Here is a 27,191-nt window from a genome sequence, read left to right as displayed (position 1 = left end):
CCTCTTACTGGCTTGCTCTCCATGGCTTGCTCAGCTTTCTTGTACAGCCCAAGATCCCCTGCCCAGGAGATGGCATCACTCACAGTGGGCGGGACACTTCCATTTCAATCACTAAGAAATGCCCCAATGCCCACAGACTAATCTGATGGAGTCAAGTTCTCAATAGAGGGTCCTTTCCCCATGGGATGCTGTTTTGTGCCACGTTGACAAAAAGTAACCAGAACAATACCTAAACTAGAAATAATCACTTCTAGAAAACCCTTAAATACTTGAAGATAACATATTTCAAAGAAGTAGGGCAAAGAAGAAATCCTAAGAGTAATTAGAAACTATTTCAGCTGAGACAAAAATGAAAGCACACTGTATTAGAAACAGTGGAGCGCAGGTAAAGCCAAGCTATGAGGGCAACTCATAGCCTTAAAGGTATTGTATTTAAAAGGTAGGAACCTCCCCCATCAACATTTTAATCTTTACTAAACAACTAGAAAAAGAAAAGTGAAACAAATGAGTACTAAGAAGCAAAAAAAAAAAATCAGTGAACTAGAAAACAAAAAATTAACACAGCCCAAATACGGCCTTTAAAAAAGATTTCTAAACATTGATACACCTTGGTTTAGATTAGTCAAAGCCAAAGAAACTACATGTTAGCACTATCAAGAATATCTGAATAGAAACTCCCTGCTCAGTGGTAGTATCAAATAAATGTACATAATGTACAGATTAGGGTAACAGGACTTAGTCCACGTTACGTCTAAGAGATTCTCCTTGCTCTCCTGGACGTCTTCTATTGTAAGGTGTTAGTCAAATAAATATATATAACACAAAGAGTATTGTAACAGGACAGGGCCATTTAGGCTCTGTCCGAAGAGAAGCTCCCAGTCTTCATGAACTTTTAGTGGAAAGTGTTAGTGAAATAAATGTATATAATGTATATAGCAATAGAGAAGGATTATTTAGGTTAGAGGGGGATGCACCTTCGAAGAAACGACACCGGTCCGGGATCCCCGGAAGAGTCCCAGCAGCAGCACACAAACACCTCCCGGGGCGGAGACACAGGTGGCCCGCCGAGACCTGTCCCGCCCCGCCCTCGCTTGCCCCACCCCCGGCCCTTCTGCGCATGCGTGTGGCAGGCGTCCCGGGGCTCGAGGGGCGGGGCGTGGCCGGCGGCTGGGCGGGGCGGGCACGGGCTGGTGGACTGGTGAGGTGGCGTCGGTGCGGTCGGGCGGCGCGGTTTGGCGCGATGCTGAGGCCCCATCCTGGAGCCCGGCTGCCCTGAGCGCCCGAGCCGCCCGCGGGGCCCATGGCGGAGCGCTGCGAGCCCACCCGCTCCTCGGAGGACGAAGACGAGGAGCGGGAGCCGCTGCTGCCTCGGGTCGCCTGGGCCCAGCCGCGGTGGGGCGCGCCCGGCAGCGCTATGAGGCTGCAGGCGGACGAGGGCGCGGCCGTCCGCCGCGAGCCCGCCACCGACGAGCCGCCGCTGGCCTCCGGGGACGCGTCGACCTCCGCGAACTTATCCATCGAGCTGGACCGGTCCCGCGTCTCCGGCTCAGGTGCGACCCATGTGCGCGCGCAGCCCGCCGCTCTCTGCCTCAGTTTACTCTCACCTTTCCCTCTGTGGCAGGCGGACAGGGACCAGTAAAGTCTCACTCTTTAGGCTCCCCGAGAGAGTCAGTCCAAGTGGGACCAAACATTGAGGGAAACTTTACCCAAGACCGTGACGTAAGTTGTTGGTTCAAGTTTGGACTTAAGTTCTGAATTAAGAGCTCCCGACGATCCAGAAAGTCAGTCGCCTCGGAGTCGTGAGTTTACTGTAAGGCGGATGACAGTCGAGATACATAAAGAAAGAATGACCAGTTGCCGCTGAGACAAGTTTGAAAACTTTCTATTAAATGTTGCAATTGTGACGTTAGCCAGAGGGGGCAGAGGCTGGCGAAATCTTGTCGCCGGCTGCAAAGTATATATGTGCATTTAAAAAGCAAGCGCCTTTACAGTATCATGTGGGCTGATTTTAAGTGGACTGGTTATCTTTGAAAAAGAGACTGACAAACGATGTTTAAACTAAAATTTAGGCATGCTGTTGCAGGCCTCTATATCTGTGTGATGAGTTTGGGGTGGTGGAGTGTAGTTTGGCTCATTTGGCTGAACTGAGGTAAGTTTGTATGGGATCCATCTGGAGTCTAGACAGGCTTGTTTCTGAAAACAAAACTCCTACTTGCTGGTGTTAGGATGGTTCCAAAGAAGTGGTATACGTATTGTTTAGGAGCATCATTCCATGTGACCGTTTATAGAAATGCCACAGGAAAGGTAGTTTTTATTAATACTGCTTATTTTCCTAGAAGTTGCTACGTTTTACTTGACCTATAAATGTGCTGGGTTGCTTGAAAGGATTTTGGACAGAGCAAGAGTTCTAACTGAACTTTTGTTCAAACATAAACACTCTAAATACGCATCCTGAAGGAAACGTCTCTCAAATGCACTAAATGCCCGTCTGCCATTCCCATAACATTAGCTGATAGATGGGTTTGCAAAACAACACCGAACTGAGCAAAGAAATGTGAAGTTTCTCATTTTCACAAGCGAACCCTGGTTCAGCCGGCCACAGTGGACACTTTGGCCATATGTGATCTAGGATCTGCTCAACAGCCAGAGTGGACACTTTGGCCATATATGATGTAAAATCAGCTCTGTGATGGAACTGAGATCATATGGCTGCTACGTGCCTTGTCTTGCCCCCAGAGTTACTCTGTGTGTTAGAATTAATAGAGCCTAAGATCTTAAAAGTACATTTATTGTTTGACAGGGTTGGGTCTGTTTTTTTCTCCTATTATTTGTGATAAACACTGTCAAGGCTAGAAAGAGCCAAAAGAGACTAGAATGTGATAGAATGCAAGTGGCTGTCAGAATTCTCAGTGATGATGTTTAAATCACAGTTGACAGTTTGTTAAGATGGTTTTTGACATCTTAGTTCTCACAGCAGCACGGCAGGGGTTGTCGGTGACCCTCATCTTTACTATGAGAGTTGAAAATTAATACAACTGTAACGACCAGTTAGCTCCTAGAACTTCAGGAGTAAGTCGTTTGCACAAAGTCAAATATCCAAGAAGTGCAAACTCAGACTGAGCCTACTTCGTTTTGTTTTTTAGGTCCTGAGCTTTGTTCTCTTTGCTGTAGAACTCTGTGTTATAAAAGGACTGCTACTTTGGGTGTTATGTGGGGTTTTCTTAAATAGGATTTTAATAGTATTCGTTAACTGCTTTGGTCTTTTACCTCCCGTTCAGTTGCCATGAAACCACCTTTATTTCAAGATATTCTTGCCTTTTAGATCAGTATGGACATTTGTGGTGTTTGACTATTCTTGTTGATATAAACAGGAACTTTATGTATTTAAGCCAGCGGAGAATACCTTACACCTATTATCCTTATATTAACAATGTAGTTGGCGAAGTCTAGAAGTCACATGAACTATAGTGTTGTGAAGTCAGTGTTCAGTCACCCTAATCAGGGAATCAGATTGTAATAGAGACGATAGTACCTGTGTACCAGTTGTACATGCTGGGCTTAGTTCCCTGCACTTCACATGTAATAGATCATAACTAGTCCTATGAAATGAGTACTACTTTGGATTCCCACGTAGGAAAGCAAGCTTCACAAGCTTGAGTTGTGATCCCAACACCTAGGTGGGCAAAGCCAAAGGACAAGCAAAGACAGTCAATCCTAGCGTGGGCTATATAGTAAGTACTAGGCTAGCCAGGATTGGCATAGCAGGACCCTCTCTTAAAAAAAAAAACCAACGGAAAAATAAATAAATAAAAGAGTTTTAGAAAGAAGAAAGCACAGGGTAGAGAAAAGGTCCAGCAGTTAGAAAAGGTCCGGCATCCATATGGCGGTTCACAGCTTTCTGCAACTCCAGTTCCTTGACATCTGATATGGTCTTCTGACCTCCATGGGTACTAGACATGCACATGATAAACATACATACTCAACAAGCAAAACATTCACACACATACAATAAAATAAGTAAATCTAAAAAGTAAATAAAGAGTCAAAATGTAACTTCCTGAAGTCTGTTTCAGTGGAAGGAACTCTTAAAGCTGGTGGTAGGTGTTGCCTGATCAAGGATCAAGAGGCTAATAATTAACTCTTTAGGGCAAGTTTTACAAGAATACGTTTCCTGTGTCTTGACAGTCCACCCATAACTGAGATTTGAAAGTAAACAATTATGGTACTGAAGATTATTGCTCAGTTGTGCTTAAAATACAGCTATTCCAAGTTGAGTGGGCTGACTCACTCCTGTAATAAGAACACAGAGAAGGCTGAGGCGAGGAGGCTCAAACACTGGATTAAGGCCAGCCTGGGCTACATAGTGAGCTCAAGGCTATCTTGGTCTAATATAGCGAGGCCCTTACCTACAAGACAAAACAAAATATGCAGCCATTATTATCCATTTATTATAGAAATGAACACCGTTCATCAAATATCTGAGTATCTCCTGTGCACTAATAGCAAGCAGGCCTAGAGAAAACGATAAGTAGCCTATATCAAATGATGGCCTGTGTTTGACTGCTGGATGCCCACATAGCTTTGTAGCCTATGGTCACTCAGCACAGTTTTGATGGGCTATGTGTGTGTCCTGACAGAGAAAGCTGAGGATTCCCAGGAGGCCTGGAGCATGCTCTTAGATAAGATCAGGGGAGTGGCATCAGTGAACCCTTGAGGTTTGTTTAATCACCAAACTCATTTGCACTTTTTCTAGGAGGAATTCTAGTTTGTGAGTAAGATGTAGGAAAGCGGAATAAGATGAGTTCTTGTTGGTTTATGTAAATGAAGTTACCACGCTGGCTTGCTTTCATCTAACCACAAAGGGTAACACAATAGCTTTTTTAGAATCTGTACTGTCCAGAGCACCCACAATAGCCTTTGGTAGGGTCAAATGGATACTTTGTTAACTTTTTAGACAGATTTGTTGAGGGCCTTCCATGTGCTAGTCTTTGTTCTACATCAGATATCAGAAGGAGGTGCTACACTTTCCCAGAATTAGGTTATTTTGTTCCAGTCTTAAACGTGAACAGTGGCTGTGAGCTGTGGGAAGGTGGCTTGGTTTTCTGTGGGGTAGTAAAGACAATCCGAGCATAAACTGCATGGGCATCTTTGAAAATCAGAAGCCTCAATAAGACTGGAACTTGACCACATAGAGGTGACACAATGGTGTTGCAAAGATAAAATTGGGATTCTCCATAGAAAATATATTTTGCAGACTAAATTGATGACTAAGTGGTTAAGAAGCTCACTGCTCTTGTAGTAGACTCAAGTTCAGTTCCTGGCACCCAGGTAGGGCAATTCACAGCACTAGGGTTCTGATGCCCTCTTGTGGACTCCAGAGGCATCTCCACTCACAAATACACATAACTCCCCACCACAAACCTATAAATACTTAATTAAAAAATTTTTTCTAGAGAAAAAAGAAAATTTTGAAGATTTTCTGATATGAACACAAATAAAAGTAACAGTTTATTCCTTTAAAGTATGAACATAATTTTAATTTAAAAAAATTACAAGGGCCAGGAGTATAGTGTAATAATACAATGGTACTCAAGAGGCTCTAAGCTCAGTCCCTCACATACCTTTTCCCCAAAAGGAAATACACTCAATTATGTCTTCTACTAGTGGAACTCAAACCAGATGTCAGCAACAAGCCTTCAAAGCAAATCATCCGTAGCACATTAGGCACAAAGCAATGTAATATCTGTGGGTGTTCTCCAAGTTAAACCCATTACCAGTATGTATTTAAACCACTAGAATGTGGGGAATTGTAGAAAGTAATTGCCAAGGACACAGCTGATGAAAAATTAGCTACTGAAAATCAATCGCTTTGATTTGAAAATAGTCGATATGTAAACTTTTCTCTAATGATAATTAGGCCCAGTTATAAATTCATTGATTCATTTGTTACATAAAAGTACATTTGTAGATTGTGTTGATAAATCCAGGTCATCTTCAAATAAGAGAATGACCATGTCTGGTGGGGAGGATACTGTCTCATGAAGAGGCTGAAAACATCCTGGCTTGTTGTACAGAAATGCCTCTTGATTGATCTGATTTTGGTTGAAACCAAATTACTAAATATATAATTACTAAATATAATCTACTAAATAGAGAGGTTGTGGGTTCCATGACAGCAAGGAAGAGAGTATGTGTGATAAACTCCAAAGTATAACTCTTGTATCAATTCAGTAACCATTTAATAGTAGCAGTGTACATGCAGTAGCCAAAGAACTGTTGAATATGGGAAAGACTACAGTGGTCTAAGAGTTGAATTATTTTAATATAAATTAGTAGTGTGTGGCAGGATCCTAAGTAAATAATGCAGTATTAGAAGGCCTCTTTTTTAAAGTTGGTATTGCGAATAGAGTGTCTTTGTTCTGCAATAGATGTCTTAGTTCTGGAAGCTCTGTTTATGGAGGAATCATGGAAAACCAAAGCATGGGACTGGGCAGATGGTGCAGTGGTTAAGAGCATCTTCTGCTCTTTTGATGGGTTTGGTTCCCAAGACATAAGTGTCAAACTCACTGCCATCTGTGGACTCCTGTTCCAGGGGCTCCAGTGTGCTCCGCAGGCCTCCGCAGGCTCCAGGCACTTGGTGCACATGCATCCACGCAAGCAATACACTTAAAATAAATACAACTTCTTTTTTCTTTCTTTTTTTTTTTTTGAGACTGTTTTTCTATGTAACTTTGGAGCGTGTCCTTGAACTCCCTCTTTAGACCAGGCTGCCCTCCAACTTACAGAGATTCACCTGCCTCTGCCTCCCGAATCCTGGGATTATAGGTGTACTCCACCACTGCCCAGCAATACAACATTTTTTTTTAAATCTCAAAAGAAAAGTGAGGCAGTAAACAGGCAGGAAACTAGGTCTGAACACTTTGACGTGGAAGGTAGTGAAGAGGAAAAGGCTTAGGGAAATGCGAAGTGATTCTCGACTGTGTGAAAAGCTATCACAGACATGGGTAAGTAGACGTGAGATTTGCTTCAGGTGGTTTAGGCTAGAGACTCCCTTCTGGAAAAAAGAGGTTTGTATTTGTTTTCATGCACACAAAAACATCAGAAAAAGAAATAATACCTTTTGAGTTCATTTTGTGTACACTCCTCTCAAGATTACTTGCTGGTGATATGTTTTGGAAGGTACCCAGCACTAAGAACAAATAAATACCTTTTCAAGATCGTTCTATCACTAAGAACTGGCCCATTGGGACTGGAGAGATGGTTCTGTTGGTTATGTTTCCCAGCACATGGCTGCTCACAGTCATCACTCCAGTTCCAAGTCAACGGGATCCAGCACTGTCTTCTGTATCCTCAGGCACCAGGCAGGCATGCATCTATTGCACATATAGGCATGCAGGCGAACACTTATGCCCAGGAAATAAAATAATATTTTTTAAAGGAACCTATGAATCTCTGAAGTGTAAGAAATACCATTTGACTAATGATAATGGTTACTGGTGCCTATATTATTCAGATAAATATAAATGCCCACCACATGCTGATTTTGATCCAGAGTCACCAAGGTTAAAGTTCCTTGCTTCATTCGTAAGGATTTTCAAGGGAAAATTGTCTGTATTCTGTCAATCATATTTTAATAAAACGCTGATTGGCCAGGCAGGCAGTATAGGCGGGAAAGCCAGACGGGAAGTAGGGGTGGAGCAAAGAGACTGGGAGTATTCTGGGACACAGGAAGCTCCCTCTGCCACTCCTGCGCAGACCACCGAAGCAGCAACATGTAAGCTGACAACTGAAAAAGGTACCAAGCCATGTGGCTAACATAGATAAGGATAATGGGGTAACATAAGTTATGAGAGCTAATAAGTAGCCTGACCTAATGGGCCAATCAGTTTATAATCTTATGGAGTCCTGTGTATGATTTTCTTTGGGACTTGCCGGTTGTGGGGTATCAGGTGGGACAGATACCCCAACAAGCCGGCCCCTCATACTACACAGGGTTGTTTGGATGAGCATATCGGTCTTGTAGACTTTATTAAAATACTTTGCTTATTCTTTTGAGTAGGTAAAATATGTCCAAATAGCCCTTTTTGTAATATTTTTGTCAGCAAAGATTTTAGAAAATAGTAAACAGCAGTTTTGTTTGACTGAATTAAAGAAAGTTGATTGTGTTTTGAATTTTTGTAATAATGTACATAGAGAATTGAAGTACCTTCCAAATTAAAATGGAAGTGGCTTTCAGCTTGTCTTCCCATTCTAAATGATTCATTATTAATTCATAAGCAGGTGATTATTGAGTGCTTGTTATGTTCTGGAAACTGTGCAAGTTCTGGGGGCACAGCAGTGAAAGAAATCCTTGTCTGCTCAGAGCTCACAAAACAAATCAGGAGATAATGCTCAAATAAAGTAGAGATTAGCATCAGTTGAGTAAGGGGAAATGGAGGCAATAAGGATTTGGCCTTTGCTTAGAGTAACATAGGAAACCCTTGGGCTGTTTGTTAAAAAGGAGTGATATGATTGTGAGTTGGTTTGATATAATTTAAGAAAGAGTTGATAGGGCTGATTTCATTGTAGAAGTAGGGGTTATAAGTGTTTGTGGTTTGGATACTGATGGCTTGTTATAGGTCAAATGTGGAAATTAAGAGTGTGTGATCATTGATGAATCCAAGGGCTTTGGCCCAAGCAACTGGACCTGGAATGGAATAGGGCAGAGTGACTATATTTGGGAGAGGTGGTAGAGATAAGGAACTGAGTTTTGAGGGTAGTGAACTTTGAGCTGTCTTTTAGCAGCTAAGAAGAGATGTTGGGTATAGTCGTGGGAGTTCAGGGCAGTAGCTGGGAACGGTGAGTATTGATAAAGGAGAAGAGGGGAGCATGAACTAGACCTGGGTGATATATCTACTGCTTCCCATCATCTGCTGAAAGAGGGTGAAAGAAGGGTTTGGTGTAAGTGCATTAGTAATCCTAGGGCTGGGGAGGCAGAGACAGCAAATCCCTGGGGCTCACTGGCAAACCAGCCTAGGCTAATTGACAGGCTCCCATTCCCAATGAGAGACCCTGTCCATTCTCCCAAAAAAATTTGGGGTTTGGGAGGTGGTTCAGGAGCCTAAGGATGCTTCACCGCCAGAGTCTAATACCCAGGACCCATGTGGTGGAAACAGAAGATTCCTGAAGTTGTTCTCTGACTTCATGAGAGCATGCACACATACTAAATAATAAGTAAATAAATATTTAAAGGGAGGGAGCTAGAGAGATGGCTTGGCAGTTAGGAGCACTGACTGACCTTCCAGAAAACCTGAATTCAGTTCCCAGCACCCACGTGGTGGCTCACAACTGTGTGTAACTAATCCTAGGTGATCTAATTCCCTCTTCTAGCCTCCAAGGGTATGTGCAGGCAAAATATCCATATACATTAAAAAAGAAGAGGAGGAGGAAGAGAGAAAGAACAAATGAAAAAGAAAGAAGAAGAAAAAGGAAAAGAGAGAAAGAAAAAACTGCTACTACTAATTATTATTATTATTATTTGACTTTTCAAGACAGTGTTTCTCTGTGTAACTGCCCTGGCTGTCCTGGAACTCAGTCTGTAAACCAGGCTGGCCTTAAACTCATAGAAATCCACCTGCCTCTGCCACCCAAGTGCTGGGATTAAAGGTGTGCACCACCACTTCCCAGCGACAAATAAAAATTTTTAAAAGGAGGGCATGTATACCAGTCCTTTGGTTGGTTGAACTTTGACTGTCATGTGTATATACCTGAATGCAAACACATGTACCCCTACATGAATACACACACACAGTGACTATCTGATGTTGATTTCCTTTTTCCATACCTTACTGTCCTGAAGCCACTTACACAGGTCCATGGTTTGTGCATCCACACAGCTGGTCTAACACAGTGATTGCTATTATTTCAGAGATAAATACTTTCTTGGAAGATCCAGAATTTGCTGATATTGTATTGAGAGCAGAGCAAGCAATAGAAAATGGAATTTTCCCAGAAAGAATCTCTCAAGGGTCAAGTGGAAGTTACTTTGTGAAGGATTCTAAAAGGGTGAGAACTTCACATGTATTATGCACATTTTGGAAGACAAGACTTTAAATGTAAAATGTCTGAGTTTCTGGAAATATTTTTCCTATTACATCTGTTTGTTCCTCCTTTTCCAAAATAAAGGTCGGTGGTTTCTGTTTTGTTTTACTAATTGCTAAATAATGTAGAAACGGAGCTGTTAGTTTCCAGTTGTAACTTTCTGCTCTGATGCTTTCTATTTGGTTCTGTTGGTTGAATCAAACGTTTATTGTATACCCATATTTACAGGTGAATCTGTTAATGCACCTTCATAGTCCCCCTCTATAGCTCTGTTACCATATTAACCAAGTACCGTGGAAGTTGAGATTTTTAAAACCTGCCTAATGTCATTTCCCAATACTTGATTTTTTTTAAAAAGGTATAGTTTATTGCCCCAGGAAAATTTCCCTGGTATTATGCCAAGGAAAAGAGGCAAGGCAAAGCTTGAAGGCATTAGAGTGTAGCAAAGCAAAATGAACTCTGATTCTGGAGTGGAAAAGAAAAGTTGGTATTCACTTTCTTCCACTGAGTCCAGAGTTTTTCAGAAATGGTGTTGTCTTTTCTAAAATTTTTTTGTGCGGTGTCTTTTCCAAAACTTTTTTGTGTGGTACACAGCCCACCATTCTTTTTCCATGAGCCCCCACCCCCATAATTGAAGTGATTTTAGCTGTTGTGTGGTGGTGCACACCTTCAATCCCACCACTTGGTAGGCAGATCTCTGAGTTCAAGGTCAGCCTGGTCTACCGTGAGTTCCAGGGCAGCCAGGGCTACACAGAGAAACCCTGTCTCAAGAGAAAAACAAAAATGTGATTTTTTTTTAAAAAAAGCATCATTTTATTTGTTTAAAAAAATAACAAAAAAGAGGTTATAGACGTATATGCACGATCAGACCTACATTTCTTTGATGGGGGAGTAAGAAATTTTGGATCTCGTGTCCTGTGCTGGTGAAAACCTGCTCTTTCTGCCGCATAAGTACTGAGCTGATGGGGCTGTATTGCCTGCTTTTATGTGGTTTCGGGTTTAGAACCCAAGGCGTCATGCATGCTAGGCAAGCCCTCCACTAACTGGGTTATACCCAGCCCCAGCCCCCCCCCATTTCTTAAAAAATAAAGTATACATATTTGTCATTTGCAGGCACTGTCAGTCTTTATTCCAAGTTTTTGTTGTTGTTGATGATAATTTTTGGTTTTGAGACAGATTTCCTCTGTAGTTCATGCTGGCTTAGAACGCATTGTACAGCAGGAATCCTCTTGTCTTAGCCTCTCAAGTGGTAGGGATCATAGTAAATAATAAATCAGGTAACAAGCCTAACTTACAGGCTTGAGTTTTTAATTTGTTCTTCTTTAGCTTAAGTTAATTTTTTTTTAGAATTTACTGCATTATAAATAATGTTTAAAATTATATTTTTATTTCTTGTCTGAGATAATTGAGCCATAAATTTAATGAGTATATTTTATTAGATTAGTACTAACGATTGTAGAAACTTTTGGACACCCATAAAATTTTTTTTCTTCTTTATTTTTTTTTCTTACAAGAAGAATTTTGCTACATGTCCTAGGCTAGCCCAGAACTCACTATCCCCCTGTCTTAGGTAACCCAGGAAGTGCTGGGATTACAGGTGTTCTACTACCATGGCCAAAGCTTTTCTTTCTAGGAGAGGCTTAAGATAGATTCATGAAAACTATAATGTAGAGGCAGGTGGATCTCTGTGAGTTCAAGTCCAGCCTGGTCTACAAGAGCCAGTTCCAGAACAGGCTCCAAAGCTACAGAGAAACCCTGTCTCAAAGACCAAAAAAAAAAAAAAAAAAAAAAAAGAAAGAAAGAAAGAAAGAAAAAAGAAAAATATAATGGGAAAAATCCTAGGTCTGAACTGTTGATAGCATAGTCATTCAGTTTATGTTATTTGTTTGTGTGCTTAAGAATTAGTTGAGCACCTACTATGTGCCAGGCACTGTTCTGAGTACTGGAGGTAAACTCTAGTGAATTCCTTGCCTTTTTAAAATATTTAGCACAGCAGGAAAGGAGATAGTGAGCAAGTGTATGTTTGAATGTTTAGTAGATCCTAAGTAATACACAACACTGCTTACATGAAATGTAGTCTGTGGCAGAAGAAACTCTTCTTGTGAGTTTGAAATCAGCCTGGACAACCTGGCCATAAAGAGAGAAGTGGGATGGTGTTGGGGAGTGGGGCAGACTCCAGTGTTAATTTGAAAGTGCTGCAATTCAAAACACTTGCAATTAATCTGGTTAAATGGCAGAAGCCTTGTCTCAATTTCTAAGGTTTGTCAGAGCAAAGTTTAAAAAGTACTGATAGAGGATAATAATGATTTTAAATTGAGCATAGTTTTTACAGTGTGATTGAAATCAGTCATTTTAGCACTTAAAGGTTATGTGTAAATCTTTTTTATTGCAATACATTTTGTAGATTGTTATCCACCTGTCCATAAAAGTCTAATTGGATTTCTACTTTCCTTTTCCCCCTAGCATATTATTGGTGTGTTTAAACCCAAATCAGAAGAACCTTACGGCCAGCTGAACCCAAAGTGGACCAAGTATGTCCATAAGGTTTGCTGTCCCTGCTGCTTTGGCAGAGGCTGCCTGCTTCCTAACCAGGGGTACCTCTCTGAAGCTGGTGCCTACCTGGTAGATGTAAAGCTTCAGCTGGGCATTGTACCTAAAACGAAGGTAAAGGAGAGTTTGCTGTCAGACTGAGCCTGCACTTAGACTTCACTTATTTGTGGACACTTGAGCGATAACTCCCAATGGTAGAGCCTAGTGGAATTCCCTTTGTGATAAGTCAGGAACCCAGAGCAGCAGCTGGTTTCATGCACTCTGGTATATAACCATGCAGCAGCCAAGGGGATGTCTCTTGCTTCTGTGAGGTCACAGGAAAGGGGAAAGAACCAGGGGTAGATCCTGGAGACCCTTTGATCCTGCTGACAGTTGCTTACTTAAGTGGCCACAATGCTGCCCTTGTCTTCTTTATGTAATTTTATTTGATCCCTTCCTTAAAATGTCCATCCTAGCTCTAGATTTGAAGGCTTTTATTTTTTTTCCACTAGAAACTTTGGACTGCTTTTATATCTTTTTTAAAAGAAATATATGCCATTTAAAATTCTTGTAAAGATTTTAGATTCTCTAGGAGCTTTGTTATAGGGTTAGACCTTGCTCATTTACAGCATTAGAGTGAATTTGATGGTCCATGTGAATAGAAATACCATAATCCAAACTCTAACCATTTTTCTAGGTGGTTTGGCTTGTCAGTGAGACATTTAACTACAGTGCAATTGACCGTGCAAAATCAAGAGGCAAAAAGTATGCCTTAGAGATAGTGCCAAAAGTAGGTAGAAAGTTTCATCGAATAGGACTTCCTCCTAAGGTAAGTTACTCTAATAAGCTTTGCTTTCAGGGCAATTGGACATTTATTTCCTAAACTCCGGGGATGAAGCGTGTAGCTAGACATTGGGCATCCTGCTGTAGACTGGAAATAATCTTTAAAAAAGAGAATACTTTTTCCTCTTGAGCTCATAGTAACAAGCAGTTTCAGTGCGGTTTGATGAAGCTGGTCCACGGAGCTCTGAGGGGATAGGAAAAGGATACCTAGAATAGAGTTCTTTTTGGTGGCAAGCACATGCCTGGCATGCATATGCAAGGTTCTGGATCTAGTCCTTTCTGAGGTGGGGTGGGGTGGAACTTACTGAGTTAGGAGGAGTCAAGATGTGGTTTGAAAGACTTTGTAAAATTCCTGTGAAAAGCACAGGTCTAGAGTTAGAGCTGGGTCCCACTTCCAGCCTTTCTGAAAACAATCCCAGTTTTTATAAAAGAGGTGAAAAACTATGATTCCCTTTTAGGTTGCAAGGATAAACTGAAGAAATTCTTGTCACTTGGCACATAGTGAAGACTTAGTAAATGGTAGTTCTGCATGTGTTCACTACTATCCAGATTTAATATTTATTAAAACCTAAGGGCCTTTTGGCAGCTAGCTAAGCAAGGGTATGGAGAACTAATGGAAGAGGCATTCTATAAAATTCTACATTACTTATTTTTTTAAATATATTTGACTTAGAATTTTATTGTTGCTATACAAGTATCTAAAGAATTTGAGTAGAAACTCAAAATTAACTGATTTTTCTATTTAATTGCATTCCAGGTAGTCAGTTTTGAACATTTTTTCTATTTTCTTGGATGTGCTAAAATAGATATGACTAAGCAAGACTGCTCAAAAGAAACCTTTAGGAAGTTGTTAAAGTTTCTAACAAGCATGTTAAGCTAAGGAACAAACTTTTTAATGGTGATTTGTTTGCTTGCATTTGTGAGGCAGAATAGGTTGCTCATTACCTGTTTGTCATCTACTGATGAAATTTGTATTCCGACATCAGCTTCTTTAGTATTAACTAGTAATTTTAATAATAAAAATGCATTTTCAATGGGCATATCTTCAAGGAAAAGACTCTTTAAAAAGTCATTAGAAAGGCTACAATCAGTTGATTAAATCTTTAAAATTTATATGATCTTTGATCTGCCTAAAGAATCCATTGTACTTTAAAATTTATTTTTTGTACTTGATGTTATGGAAAAAATACAAAAACGCTACCTTGGTGATAAAATTGCACTGTCATAAAATAACCAAGACAGTATACAGTGTGGCCTCTCAGTTAAAGTCACTTTGATACCTATTCTTAGGAAGTAGCCTTCTTCAGGTGTCACCTTCAGGACATATATTTATTCTTTTTTCAATTTCCTAAAATAACTCCCTAAAGGTCTTGGGTTGAGCCTGTTGCTGTGTGTTCTTGTGATTACTTAAGCTGTTAAATGATCTTAATAAGTGTGGCTTATCTGGATTAGTATTAAATGCTGTTTTTCTTATGTGCTTGTGTAGCATTCTGTGAATGTACTGCTGAGAAATTTGAAAAATAATGCCTTTGTGCTTGTACTTTCCTTTCTAACTATAGTTCTTGAAATTATAGATTGGTTCCTTTCAGCTGTTTGTGGAAGATTACAAGGAGGCTGAGTATTGGCTTAGGAAGTTTGAAGCTGAGCCTCTGCCTGAAAACATTAGAAAGCAATTTCAGTCACAGTTTGAAAGATTAGTGATTTTGGATTACATCATCAGAAATACAGGTATTAACAGTCTCTCATTTGTTCAATCTCATTAGTTGTAAGCCAGATTCTTGTTACTGAAGTCAAAGCCATAAATGTTGCTTCGAGAGTCCTCTGCAGTGTTGGGAACTGAGGAAGCTCTGACCCTCCTGGGCACGTAGTCCTGTGTTGAGGGTCTGATTCATACAGGGCCACAGAGACACTTCCTGTCCCCTCAGATGGAGTTGCCTAAAAGCAGAACAAAGCCAGAGACTAGAACTGCTGTCCCCAAAAAGATTCTTCTTTTAATATTGCATTATGTTGTTTGTGAAACATTAAGCTTTTTGTTTGTGCTCTACTGTGAGGGAACAGTGGTGTAGACGGGACAAAACTGTGGTTCCCTAGACTCTCAGGTCAGTATTTCATGAGAACGTATCCAATATACATCTTCTCAGATACCACACTCTACAGAAATTACAAGTTGGGGCCAGGCCTGTGCTTCACAAGGCCTCGTGGTGATGCCTATGTATTCTACAGCTTGGGAGCTACTACTTTCAAGTTTGTTTTTCATTACTTATATTAGCATCATATAATTTTATCAATTTGACTTTCTTAATTAAATGGTCTTAGGTTAATATTAAAGCTGGCCCAGAGTAGTCAGATGTTTACACTGGGTGAGGCTACTTTGAATGTGTGTAGCAGGCAGAGTAAATATGCTTTCTTCCCCAAGCGAAAAGATGTTATCTTTGATTTTAACTAACCTTGATCTAGCCGTTGCCCTTACTGTACAGGGCGGTTCTGAGGGTCAAATCAGTTCATGTAGGTGAAGCACTTAGAACAATAATCTGGCACAGGGAAAAGTTTAGTAAATGTCAGGTTATATTGACCAGGTTGTTAAAATTGTTGTAAACCAGAACTTTCTGTTGTCTAGTTAGGGTTTTTATTGCTGCGATGAGACACCATGACTGAAAAGCAAGCTGGGGTGGAAAGGGCTTATTTGGCTTACACTTCCATATCACTGTTGATCACTGAAGGAAGTTAGGACAGGAACTCAGGCAGGGCAGGAACCTGGAGTCAGGAGCTGACACACAGGCTCTGCTGACTTATTCCCCATGGCTTGCTCAGTTTGCTTTTTTATAGAACCCAGGACCACCCAGGACCACAAGCCCCAGGGTAGCCCCACCCACAATGTATTGGGCCCTCCCCATCAATCACTAAATTAAGAAAATGCCCTAAAGTCAGATCTTATGGAGGCATTTTTCTCAATTGAGAGTCTTCCTTTCAGATGACTCTAGTTTGTGTGTCAACTTGACCTAAGACTAGCCAGCACATCTGTGATGAATCTGTGCTACAGAAAACCAACAAAGATCTCAAAAAACTGCGGGCTTAGATGTTTTTCTTAGTATGAAGCCACAATATCTGTAAATATCAACTAACAAACTTTTGTTTCTTTTGAAAGACAGAGGAAATGATAATTGGCTAATCAAATATGAAAAGTCAAAGAAAATTAAAAGTAAGGTAAGGAAAACTTAGTGAGTAAAAAGTATGTATTCAGCTTATATACCATTTCTTGAAATTGTTCTTCACCTTGTTTCTGAGGCATGATATTTCCTTGGAGCTTGCCAGGTAAGCTAGGCTGGCTGTTGAGTTCTCTGCCTCCTTGGCACTGGCTTTCCAGGTGTAACTGTCATGCCTGACTTTTCACGTGAGTCCTGGATGTGAAATTCAGGGTCTCAGGCTTGTGCTGCAAACATTTTACCAACAGAGCCATATCCACAGCTCTGCACTCTACCTCTAGAGCAAAACCCTTTCTTGCCTTCTTTCCTTCCCTTCCTGAGTCTGTTATGTATTGGAGACCAAGTCTGACATCCACTCAGGATTTGTAAAGCTTTTGACATTTGTAGAAATACTGTCTGTACCTTCTGATATCTAGGGACATGTTTTTATCTACTAATTTTGTTTCTTCTGAGTATTTTGATTCAGTGTTAGGTAATACAACATTACATAATAAAATGGAATGTGTTTTACTTGTGAATCATTTCCTTTGAACTTTTTAAAAAGTACTTCTACTTAAACTGGGTTAAGCTTACAAAGTAGATTATATAGATGCTCCACAGTATCAGAATCAGATAGTTCAGCTTCATTGCTATTAACCTTGGGTATCTGTCTCAATTTTTAAAATTAATTAATTTATTTATTGATTGATTGATTGAGTCAGAGTTTCTCAGTCACTATGGGCCAGTCCTGGAACTTGCTGTGTAGACCAGGCTGGCCTTGAACTCACAGAGATCTGCCCGCCTCTTCCTCCCAAGTTCTGGGATTAAAGACGTACGCCACCACTGCCCAGCTTCAGTTACTTTTCTATTACTATGAAGAGACACCATGACCAAAGCACCTTATAGAAAGAAAGTTTATTAGGGACTTCCTGAGGATTAGAGTTCATGACCATCAAGGCAGGGAGCATAGCAACAGGCAGGCATTGTGCTGGAGCAGTTGCTGCAAGCTCACATCCTGGTCCACAAGCACAAGGCAGAGAGAACTAACTGGGAATAGCATGGACTTTTGAAACCTCAGAGCCCACCTCCTCCAAGGCTTTACCTTCTAATCCTTCCCAAACAGTTCCACCAACTGGGGGCCAAGTATTCAAACATGCGCCTATGGGGGCCATTCTCATTCAAACCTTCACAAATTCAAATTTTAGACATTTATGTAAGATACACTTTTAGGATAGGTTTTTAAGCTTAAAAATGTATATTGTAGAATGTCTAAATAACTTCTTCAATATTTAATCTTTGTGTTCTCAAGTTATCACTTAAGCTATTGTATCACTTTGAAATGTTTATACTTTAAGCATTTATCCAGGAAATTTGAAAATTTTGTATTCATAGTACTTAGCAATATCATAAAGTAACATAGGTGCATCTTAAAGGTCTGCTAAGCAACAGAAGCTATGATGGGGGCTGCAGATGGCTCAGTGGTTAAGATCACAGCTGCTTTTCCAGAGAACGTGGATTCAATTCTAGCACCCACATGGTAGCTCACAACCCACTCTGTAGCTCCAGTTCCAGGAGATCTGCCGCCCTCTTCTGGTCTCTGTGTGCACCAGGCGTGTGTGCAGGCAAATACCCATGTGCATAAAATCAAATAATGCTGTTAAGAGAGTGACAGTAGACAAATATAAAACATTTAAGCTTCTTTCTCTAAAGTTAGTATTTTCAAACTGTCTTCTCTGAATGGAAAAAAAAATCATTTACTAAGTAAATCTGTAATTCCAACTTTTAAAAATAGCAGTAATGAAATGTTTACTGTTTATATTATCTCTTCCTTTCTTGTATGATTATTGTTTTTTATGAAAATCTGATTTTAATTTTATAAATTTCCAAGAGAGCATGCACTTAAGCCTCAGTAATAATTGTGAGTAATTGATTCTTTGAAAATATTTTTGTAGAATCTATTATTTGCCATTTTTCTCCCATTTAGGACTCAAACTGGATTGATGATAAAGAATTGCTTATTAAAATAGCTGCAATTGATAATGGGCTAGCATTTCCCTTTAAACATCCTGATGAATGGAGAGCATGTAAGTATTAGAGTTCTCCCAGATGGAAAGGGTACAGAATTGACAGATGGAAATAGCAGAGGAAACATGGTAAAGTCTGATCACGTGTTAGGGCTCTCTAGCCCCTGGGACTTTTAAGGTATGAGTGGCTTGGGTCTTGCTACTTATTGTTTGTATACTTTCGAATGGCCTTGTTTGGTTTTAGTCTTGGAAATGGGTTTGATAACTTGTGATTTCTAAGGTGTTAATATAAGAATGATTTAACAGAATGTCTTAATAGAGTTGTGTGTTGATGTTTTGGGCTCCATTCCTTTAGCAAGAGTCAGTCTTCCCATGTCACTTTTAGTTGCCCTTCCTGCTGCAGGTAATTAGTTTTGATACATTTGAAGCCAATTTGGGACATTTCGGTTGTATTTAAAATTGTCCATATCTTCATATCTTGAACAATTTCTTCTTCTTCTTCTTCTTCTTCTTCTTCTTCTTCTTCTTCTTCTTCTTCTTCTTCTTCTTCTTCTTCTTCTCTTCTCCTTCTCCTTCTCCTTCTCCTTCTCCTTCTCCTTCTCCTTCTCCTTCTCCTTCTCCTTCTCCTTCTCCTTCTCCTTCTCCTTCTCCTCCTCCTCCTCCTCCTCCTCTTCCTCCCCCCTCCCCCTCCTCCTCCTCTTCCTCCCCCTCCCCTCCTCCTCCTCCTCCTTCTCTCTCTCTCTCTCTCTTTTTTTTTTTCTGAGCCAGAGTTTCTCTATGTAGCCTTCGCTGACTTGGAACTCACTCTGTAGACATTTAAAAATATTTTAATCTCAAGATTCTATATAAAAAAAAATATCTAGCTAGGCAGTAGTGGCACACACCTTTAGTCCCATCACTTGGGAGGCAGAGGGAGACAGATCTCTGAATTCAAGGCCAGCCACAGCTACACAGAAAAACTCTGTCTTGAAAACAAAATAAAACATTCTGAATAAGTAGATTCTTGGCATGTGTTTATTAGTACTGTTTTCCAGTGTACTGTACTATGATGTATAAATATGACCTATATGAATATTTTCTCACTTTTAATTTCTTGGTTATTATAAACATGATTCCTTTAAAGGGCTATATTTGAAAGAATATGTTTGGGTACAACATTTTATTTATTTTTTTCATTAAAACTTGTTAGTTATTGTCCTAGAATGCCCTCCATTTGGCTTTAACCACTTAATCTGTTAACTTTTGAGAGGTCTTAAAAATCAATTTCTTCTTCCATCTTGTGACTTCGTGTTTCATATGCAAAGGGCCCAGGGTTTAATATTCCTGGGTTCTTTTGTGTGAGATGTAATACACTTTATTGTTCTGTTTTTTGCTTTTATTTTTTTTTCTGTTGTAGTGTTGCTGTACTGCCTTTCATTTTGTTAGCATTTACTTGGTATTTATTCTATACTTTTTAACTTCTACCGTTTTGTTTTAGTTATATAACATAACGCAACAGATGGTTTCTTTTAACCCAGTCTGAGTCTTTCAGTGGGTAGCTTAAAGTGTCAGTAAATTTGGACTTTTCTTACTTTTTTTTTAATTTACCATAAATTCTAATTTGTTTCTTTTTTTTTCTTTTCCTGTGTTTTGTGAAACTGATTTGAAATGCCTTGGTTGCATTTTATTTTTCCCACTAACCATTTGAAACCTATATGCAAATTACTTTTTTAAAGTAGTAGGTTTGTAAATTTCCTATAAAACATCAGGGAAGTTTTGCCAAATGTGTGGTTGGGGATCAAGGGTCTGGAGTTTGCAGAAGAATTGGTGTTAAGGGTGTGGGGATGCTTTAACTGTTGTCTTTATAGTGGAAGCTCTGGCTTTATTTACTGTCATCCAGGGAAGTCATGAAGAGCAAACACCGTTGCCTAACACAATGCCAGGAAAAGAAATACTCAATAAAGTTTGTTGAGTACCTAGTGGATGAAGGGAAAAAGGACTAATAGAGTCTTAGGGAATAGTAGCATTAAAATAGGGAGAGAAAGCCAGCAGAGATGGGGAATACCTTCCTTCCAAGACAGAAAAAAAAAAAACTTTGAGAAAATAGTGTCCACAAAGCCACAATGGAAGAACTTCACAAAAGAGACGAGACATGGCTTCTCTCTGGTTAAGCACTCTGACTCCTTTGGGCTGTGAGAGTCCCTTAGGCAGGCTCAGGAACGTGGAGGTGGTGGAGGTGAATGGTGATGGTGGAAGTTGAAGGACAGGTATTAGAAGGAGAAATAGACAAAGAATAAGAGCTTTTTAAATGAAATTGTTAAGAGAATGGAGAGAAGAAACGGCTTAAAGGAATGTGGGCCATATGTGCAAAACTCACAGTTTAAGTCTCACTCTGTACTAAGAAAGCCAAAGATAGAAATAAGGGATGAATCTAAGGGCAGTTGACTTTCCTCATTGCTATGACCAGATGCCTTATTGAAACCGTCTAAGGGGGAGGAATCTATTCTGGCTCATAGTTAAGGGGATTCAGTTCATCCCTAACAGGGAATGGATGGTGGAGGAAACGTTAAAAGCATGAGGCCGGCCAGTCCCTGTGAGGCGGTCCTCCTGTAATCACAGCACTCTTAGGCAGAAGCAAGCAGATTTCTGAGTTCAAGGCTAACCTGGTCTATATGACTGTTCCAGGCTAGATAGGCTATATAGTTAGAGGCTTCTGTGGGGGAGGGGAACAGATGCTTCACATTTTAACCCATCAAAAAGCTGCAGACTATAATTCCCTTGTCCCAGTCCTGTAGCCCTACATCAGCTTCATAAGCCCCATGTCTAGAAGGTTTCACAGCTTCTCAGACATCACCAGCACATGCCTGGTGTTCAGACAGGACTCTGAGGGGCATTTCACATTCCCTGGACAAGCAGAGGTATCCAGTTGGTGATTCTGAAATCTACCTATGCCTCTTCCCTTTCCAGAAGATTCCACTGGTCTACGAGTTTTCCTAGTCTATTGCTAAACTGCTTCCCAGTCTCAGACTCATGAATGCTTTTTTATCCTTTAAAGCCATTTATTTACCTCTTAATTATTTAAAGTTTTAGAGCTTCCTCTAACTATAAGTTCCTCAATTCCTGGTCGTTTTTAGCTGAGAAGGCAGGAGCTGTGATCCATGGGACTTGATCTGGGTGTGTGAATGATTACAGGTTCCCACCAGTTTCATAGCCCCAAATATGATGCTTTCTTATTTGTACAGGTTTTTGAGATAGGACTGTTTGAATTAAACTCATTATCAAGTCCCATCTCTTTACTGTGTGAAACCCAGAAATGGAACACCTTCAGACAAGACCATCCTGTACCTTGTCATTCTGACTGGCCATCTGAGTCTGGAATCCGAACAGCTTGTGTTGTAAAGGATGATTGTATTTTACGAATTTCATTTTTCTTTATTGGAAAAGCTGGGAATTGTAGGAAAGACTGGGATAAATGTGAGCCTGAACAAGCTGTTACACATTACTCATTAACATCTGTTTTCCACTAGACCCGTTTCACTGGGCTTGGCTTCCTCAAGCCAAAGTTCCTTTTTCTGAAGAAACCCGAAACTTGATTCTACCCTATATCTCTGACATGAACTTTGTACAAGATTTGTGTGAAGATCTTTATGAACTCTTCAAGGTAAAGGTTTAATTTGGAGGGTGTTCTGACTTCCTGGGCATACAATTACTGTTTTCCACATTGAATTTTACTTTTCACTTTTATTTCTGTGGTGCTAAGGACTGAACTGGGGATCCTGAGCATGCTGACAAGCGTTTGACCACTGAGGTTTCGAATGAATGTTAGGACTGTAGGTCAGGCTGCTCTGAGAAGCAGCCACAGGCGGGGCCACGCATGCAGTGCCCACGCCTTCCTCACAGTTCTAGGGGCTGGAGCCGGAGGTCAGGCTGGGGGGCATGGTCAGCTTCTGGGCGCCTTTCTTCCAGCTAGCATTGACTTCTCATTTATTGCATTCTCACGTGTTGTAAAAGCAAGCTAGCTCTGGAACTGCTGCTTCCAAGGGAACTAGCCCCATTCCTAGGAGGTCCACCTTCATGACTTGATTACCACTCAGAGACCTCATGTCCAAATGCCGTAATAGCAGAGATGAGATTTCATCACATTGGGCACACATAAGCCTTTTGTTCATAATAAACACTATGCTTTCTTATTCGTATTTAAGTTTAAACTTATAACATTCCTACAGTGCTATTTTTATCATTTAATTCTTGGTGAAATTAATGTTGAGAAAAGTCAAATTCATTGCCCAGATTTGGAATATAAACATATACCAGTGTTTAAGAGGTATTTATTTAGACCAGGCAGTGGTGGTGCATGCCTTTAATCCCAGCACTTTGAGAAGCAGAGGCAGAAGGATCTCTGTGACTTCAAGGCCAGCATGATCTACAGAGCTAGTGCCAGGACAAGCTTCAAAGCTACATAGAGAAACCCTGTCTCAAAAAAAAAAAAAATTTTGTCAGTGTGTGGGTGTTTTGTCTGCATACAAGTCTTGTGTGTGGTGCCTATGGAGACCAGAGGAGGCCAGAAGAGGTGTCAGATCCCCTGGGATAGTTGGTGCTAGGAATCAAACTGCAGGCACACCCAGGACTCTTAATCACTGAGTCATCAGCCCTAGCATTATTTTCATTGCGTGCTAATAACTTACTCTTGGCTACAGAAGTACAGATGTATACTTAGTTCTTAGAGGAAAAAATTAAGCAAACATTTATCCATATACTACTTTTACTTAGTTTTGATTGTCAAAGAAAATGCAATTTTTAAAAATACGCTGTATTAAGCTTCATTTGCAGATACTACTTGTGTTGCTTACAGCACAACCTAACATATCAGAGAGGAATTAGAATTAGCAATTGTGTTTTTATAATTCATACATCTGTAAAATTATGTTTACTATTCACTAGTAAATCAAGACTTTTTCAAAGCTGGATTTTTACAAAATTACTTTTTAAATTGTAATGTATGTTTTCGGGCTTGTTAGCATTTAATTATTATAAAAAGCATAAACCCATTTGTTCATATTAAATCCTTTCTGTTCTACAGAGTGAGTTCCAGGGCAGCTGGGGCTACATACAGAGAAACTCAAACTCAGTCTCAAAAAACAAAAGATTACTCTTTTCTCATTTGTTTTCAACTGGAAAACTTTCTTATGGCCTTTTTTTTTCTACATAGAAGAGTTTGTTTTAATATTTGGTATTTGTTTTAAAGCTGTTGGTGTTTGGAACTGTATTAACCTTCTCCCCCTTCCCTACTTTCTGCAACAGACTGACAAAGGATTTGACAGAGCTGCTTTTGAAAGTCAGATGTCTGTGATGAGAGGCCAGGTAGGTCACTGATATTGTTTATTAAGAATGTCTGCGACACGAAGTGTCGCTCCTCGTGCTACCTGTAATGCTGAGCCTGGACAGCTCAGATGATACCTGGTGTTGGTTTAGTAGTAGTTCACCTCTCTCTCCCTGTAAATTAGCTATTTCCCGCTTGTGTGCTGTTTGTTTAACCAGTTGTTTGCCCAGCCTAAATGCTTGCCTCCTGCCCCTTGAAAGCACTCCATGTGGAATCGGGTTGCACAATGCATGTAGGCAAACATTCTCCCACTGAACCACATCCTCAGCCCCCTTTGTCCCCCTTTTGATGACTATTTTCTGAGTGTCCTACCTTTTCTTCCTCAGAACACTTGCACAAACATTTCCATATCAGATTCTTCTGCCAGGAGGTAATTTTCCACCTGGAACAGACTTGGCTTTTCTAGAGCAGTTACATCAGCAAGGTTGGGTGCTGAGTGAGAGACCACGTAATTTCATTTCAGTCTTACTCTCCACTGAGCACTTGGGCCTGAGATAAAGGCCCTAGGTCTGTGGGTGTGGACCTGAAGGTCCTCTTCACTCACAGCACTACCATCTGGTTCAGCTGTGTTCCAAAAGGAAGATTTGAGATGAAAACCGCCTTTAGTGACTCCAAACTAGTGTCCTCTTCCTAAGAGCATATATTTAATACAATACAGCCATTTGCTACTGTGTTGTATCGAAGATGAGTCTGGTTTTTGCACTGACTATTGAATTATACACAGTAGTGTGATGGTAAATATTATGAAATCAGATCTAACTGGGAGACCTCCAAAGCTAGCGTGTGAATTCCACCCGGAAAGGATTACAGAAGTTAGGAGTTTAGGCAGACGTTTGAAGCCGCCTTTAAGTTCTCCATCAGTGGGACGTATGAAACCTCTGATCTCACTGCTGCTGGACGTCTGCAGTAGTTTCCCAGCTGCTCAAAACCGCTTAAATTCTTATCTTGGGCATCCATGTGTAGTTAAATGCATATATATGGTACATACTTACAGTACTTACTCCAAACTGATGGGAGTCTCTCGTCTTTCCACAGATCTTAAATCTCACTCAGGCACTGAGAGGTGGCAAGAGTCCGGTGCAGCTGGTGCAGATGCCGTGCGTGATCGTGGAGTGCAGTAAGACTGGCGGCCAGGGACGGGTTGTACACCTCGGCAGTTCCTTCACCCAGACGGTCCACTGCAGGAAGCCATTCTTCTCATCATGGTAGCAGATGTAAGGGGAACAGTTGTGTGGTGTTACTGTGCTGATAAAATATTACACTGATGTAAATCTGCTGCTGAGAGCACTAGTTGCCAAAACCTCAAATAATTCGTCTTTAAATATATACAAAATAATACTATACTTTGAATGTAATCTAAAGTTTACGATTTTTTGTCCAAATATTAAATTTCTATTTCAGGGAAGAAGTGATATATCTCCTATATTGTATTTTTATAGAAAAATGTATTTTGTTTTTATTACTTTAAAAAGTAATTTTGTGGTTTACACATGCTAGCATGACTATAATTGGTTCATAGAATTCCAATTAGAAGAGAAAGATAGTACCGTAACATATTATATACTTTTTAAGTATGAGAAGACTCTTCTTCCATTCATTCCAAAAGGTCTTTGAGGGTGGCCAAGCTGGAAACTGCTCTTGTAGACTCTTAACAGAGCAGTCAGTAGGGACGCAGTAAGAATGAAGCTTCATTTGAAAGCTGCTGTTTTAAAACTGGAGTACGTGCCCAAAGGTGGCCATTGCTGGGCCCTGACAGACAGGCGGCCGTATTATTCTTGTACTTTGATATATTTGCTAGTGAACTATTCTGTCGTAGTGAGGGAGAAAAATCTAAGGACATCTCCCCTCCTTTTTAAAAAAGGAGATAACTGAGAGTTAAATGAAATAATGTGAAATTAAGGTAGATCTCTAGTATTTTAAAATTACAACATTGCCTTTAAAAAATTCCCTTTTTTTTCTCATATGGGATCAAATAATTGAAAAGTAGTACTTCAGAATACTATCTTAATCAGTTTAGTACTTCAGTTAGTGTTGAACATCCCTGCAAAGTAAACCATACCCTGAAGTGTATACTGAATTTCAATTGGGGGCCAGGGTCAGAAAGCCTTGGCAACAGTAGACTCATCTGAATTAGAAAGGAAGGTAACTCGGACCATTCACACTGATTTAAACCTTTGTTCTTCATTGCATCTTGAGCATCTGTGTGCTCTTTGGATTTTGTAGCGCTGTTTAGTCACCAAGGCATGTACCTGGAAATGAGCCCAAAAGGAAAACGTGACTACAGAAAAGAAAGCATTGGTGTCTTGCTTCAGGCTCAAAACCTTTCATTTGTAAATTGATTGTCTTAGGATTTTTAATGAGCTATTCTTGTATGAAAAGTGTATCTAGGTGGTTAAATTAGCAAATTCAGAGTCCTCTTCACATCTTTAGTCTCGGGAAGTGATGAGTGAGCGCACCACTGCCCGAGTGGTCAGTTGGAAGCCTGTGTCCTCCTACCTCTTCCGACCTTCCATTAGCTCAGGTTTGAGGTAATGGAAACTTGAGTGGAATATCAAATTAGGGCACCACCTGTTAGTCATTAAAATGTGCCTTTCTAAGATGTCGTGTGCAAGACATGGCATAGTTGCCTGTGCTGTGGTATGGCTTTCACAAAATGATTTTTTTTTTCAGTTTTTTTTCAGTTTTGAGAATTGCTATATTAATTTTTATAACAAAGAACTTAGTAAATTGCTACTGTTTTATAGTCTAAAATTAATAGTTCAACAATATTTTTAAATGTCTGACCATGTTAGAAGTGTCGAGATATTTAAAGATTACAAGTGAAAGTAGTTAGGCTGTGTTTTGTAAACATTCATGAACTTAATTGTTATTTAAATATGGGATTTTTTAAATGAGTATATTTATATTGTCAAATATGATAAGCAAAAGGAATAAAAATCATTGTCTTGAGGCTACATTGCTCCTGTGTATTATATTTCTAGGATACTTGTAGTTATGCTGTAAACTGTGGCATACGTATTAGTGCCCTTGTGTTGCTCTGGTCAGACACCTGACAGGAAGTTACTAAGAGTGAAAAGGCTTGTTTTGACATACCATTCCAGGGTACTCAATCCATCATTGTGGGGAAGAATGGAAGCAAGAAAGTGAGGCACCTGGTCACACTGTACCCACAGT

At 40.1% G+C, this 27,191-nt stretch overlaps 1 protein-coding gene across 1 annotated transcript; it reads left to right on the top strand.

The window, feature by feature from the left end:
• Positions 1-1,185: 1,185 nt before the first annotated feature.
• Pi4k2b (phosphatidylinositol 4-kinase type 2 beta) lies at positions 1,186-26,971 on the top strand. Its single transcript, XM_048415297.3, has 10 exons — positions 1,186-1,550; positions 9,908-10,044; positions 12,544-12,744; positions 13,307-13,438; positions 15,027-15,180; positions 16,598-16,656; positions 18,619-18,718; positions 22,165-22,298; positions 23,939-23,998; positions 25,053-26,971. The coding sequence occupies exons 1-10, from the start codon at positions 1,301-1,303 to the stop codon at positions 25,224-25,226; spliced, it is 1,401 nt and encodes a 466-aa protein (XP_048271254.2). The 5' UTR covers positions 1,186-1,300; the 3' UTR covers positions 25,227-26,971.
• The last annotated feature ends 220 nt before the right edge of the window (positions 26,972-27,191 follow it).

The sequence above is a fragment of the Myodes glareolus genome, chromosome 8, assembly GCF_982192425.1.
Source record: "Myodes glareolus chromosome 8, mMyoGla1.1, whole genome shotgun sequence".
In the NCBI taxonomy this organism is placed as follows: Eukaryota; Metazoa; Chordata; class Mammalia; order Rodentia; family Cricetidae; genus Myodes; species Myodes glareolus.
Note: the sequence above shows the minus strand (reverse complement) of the source record. Positions and strands in the feature narration are given on the sequence as shown.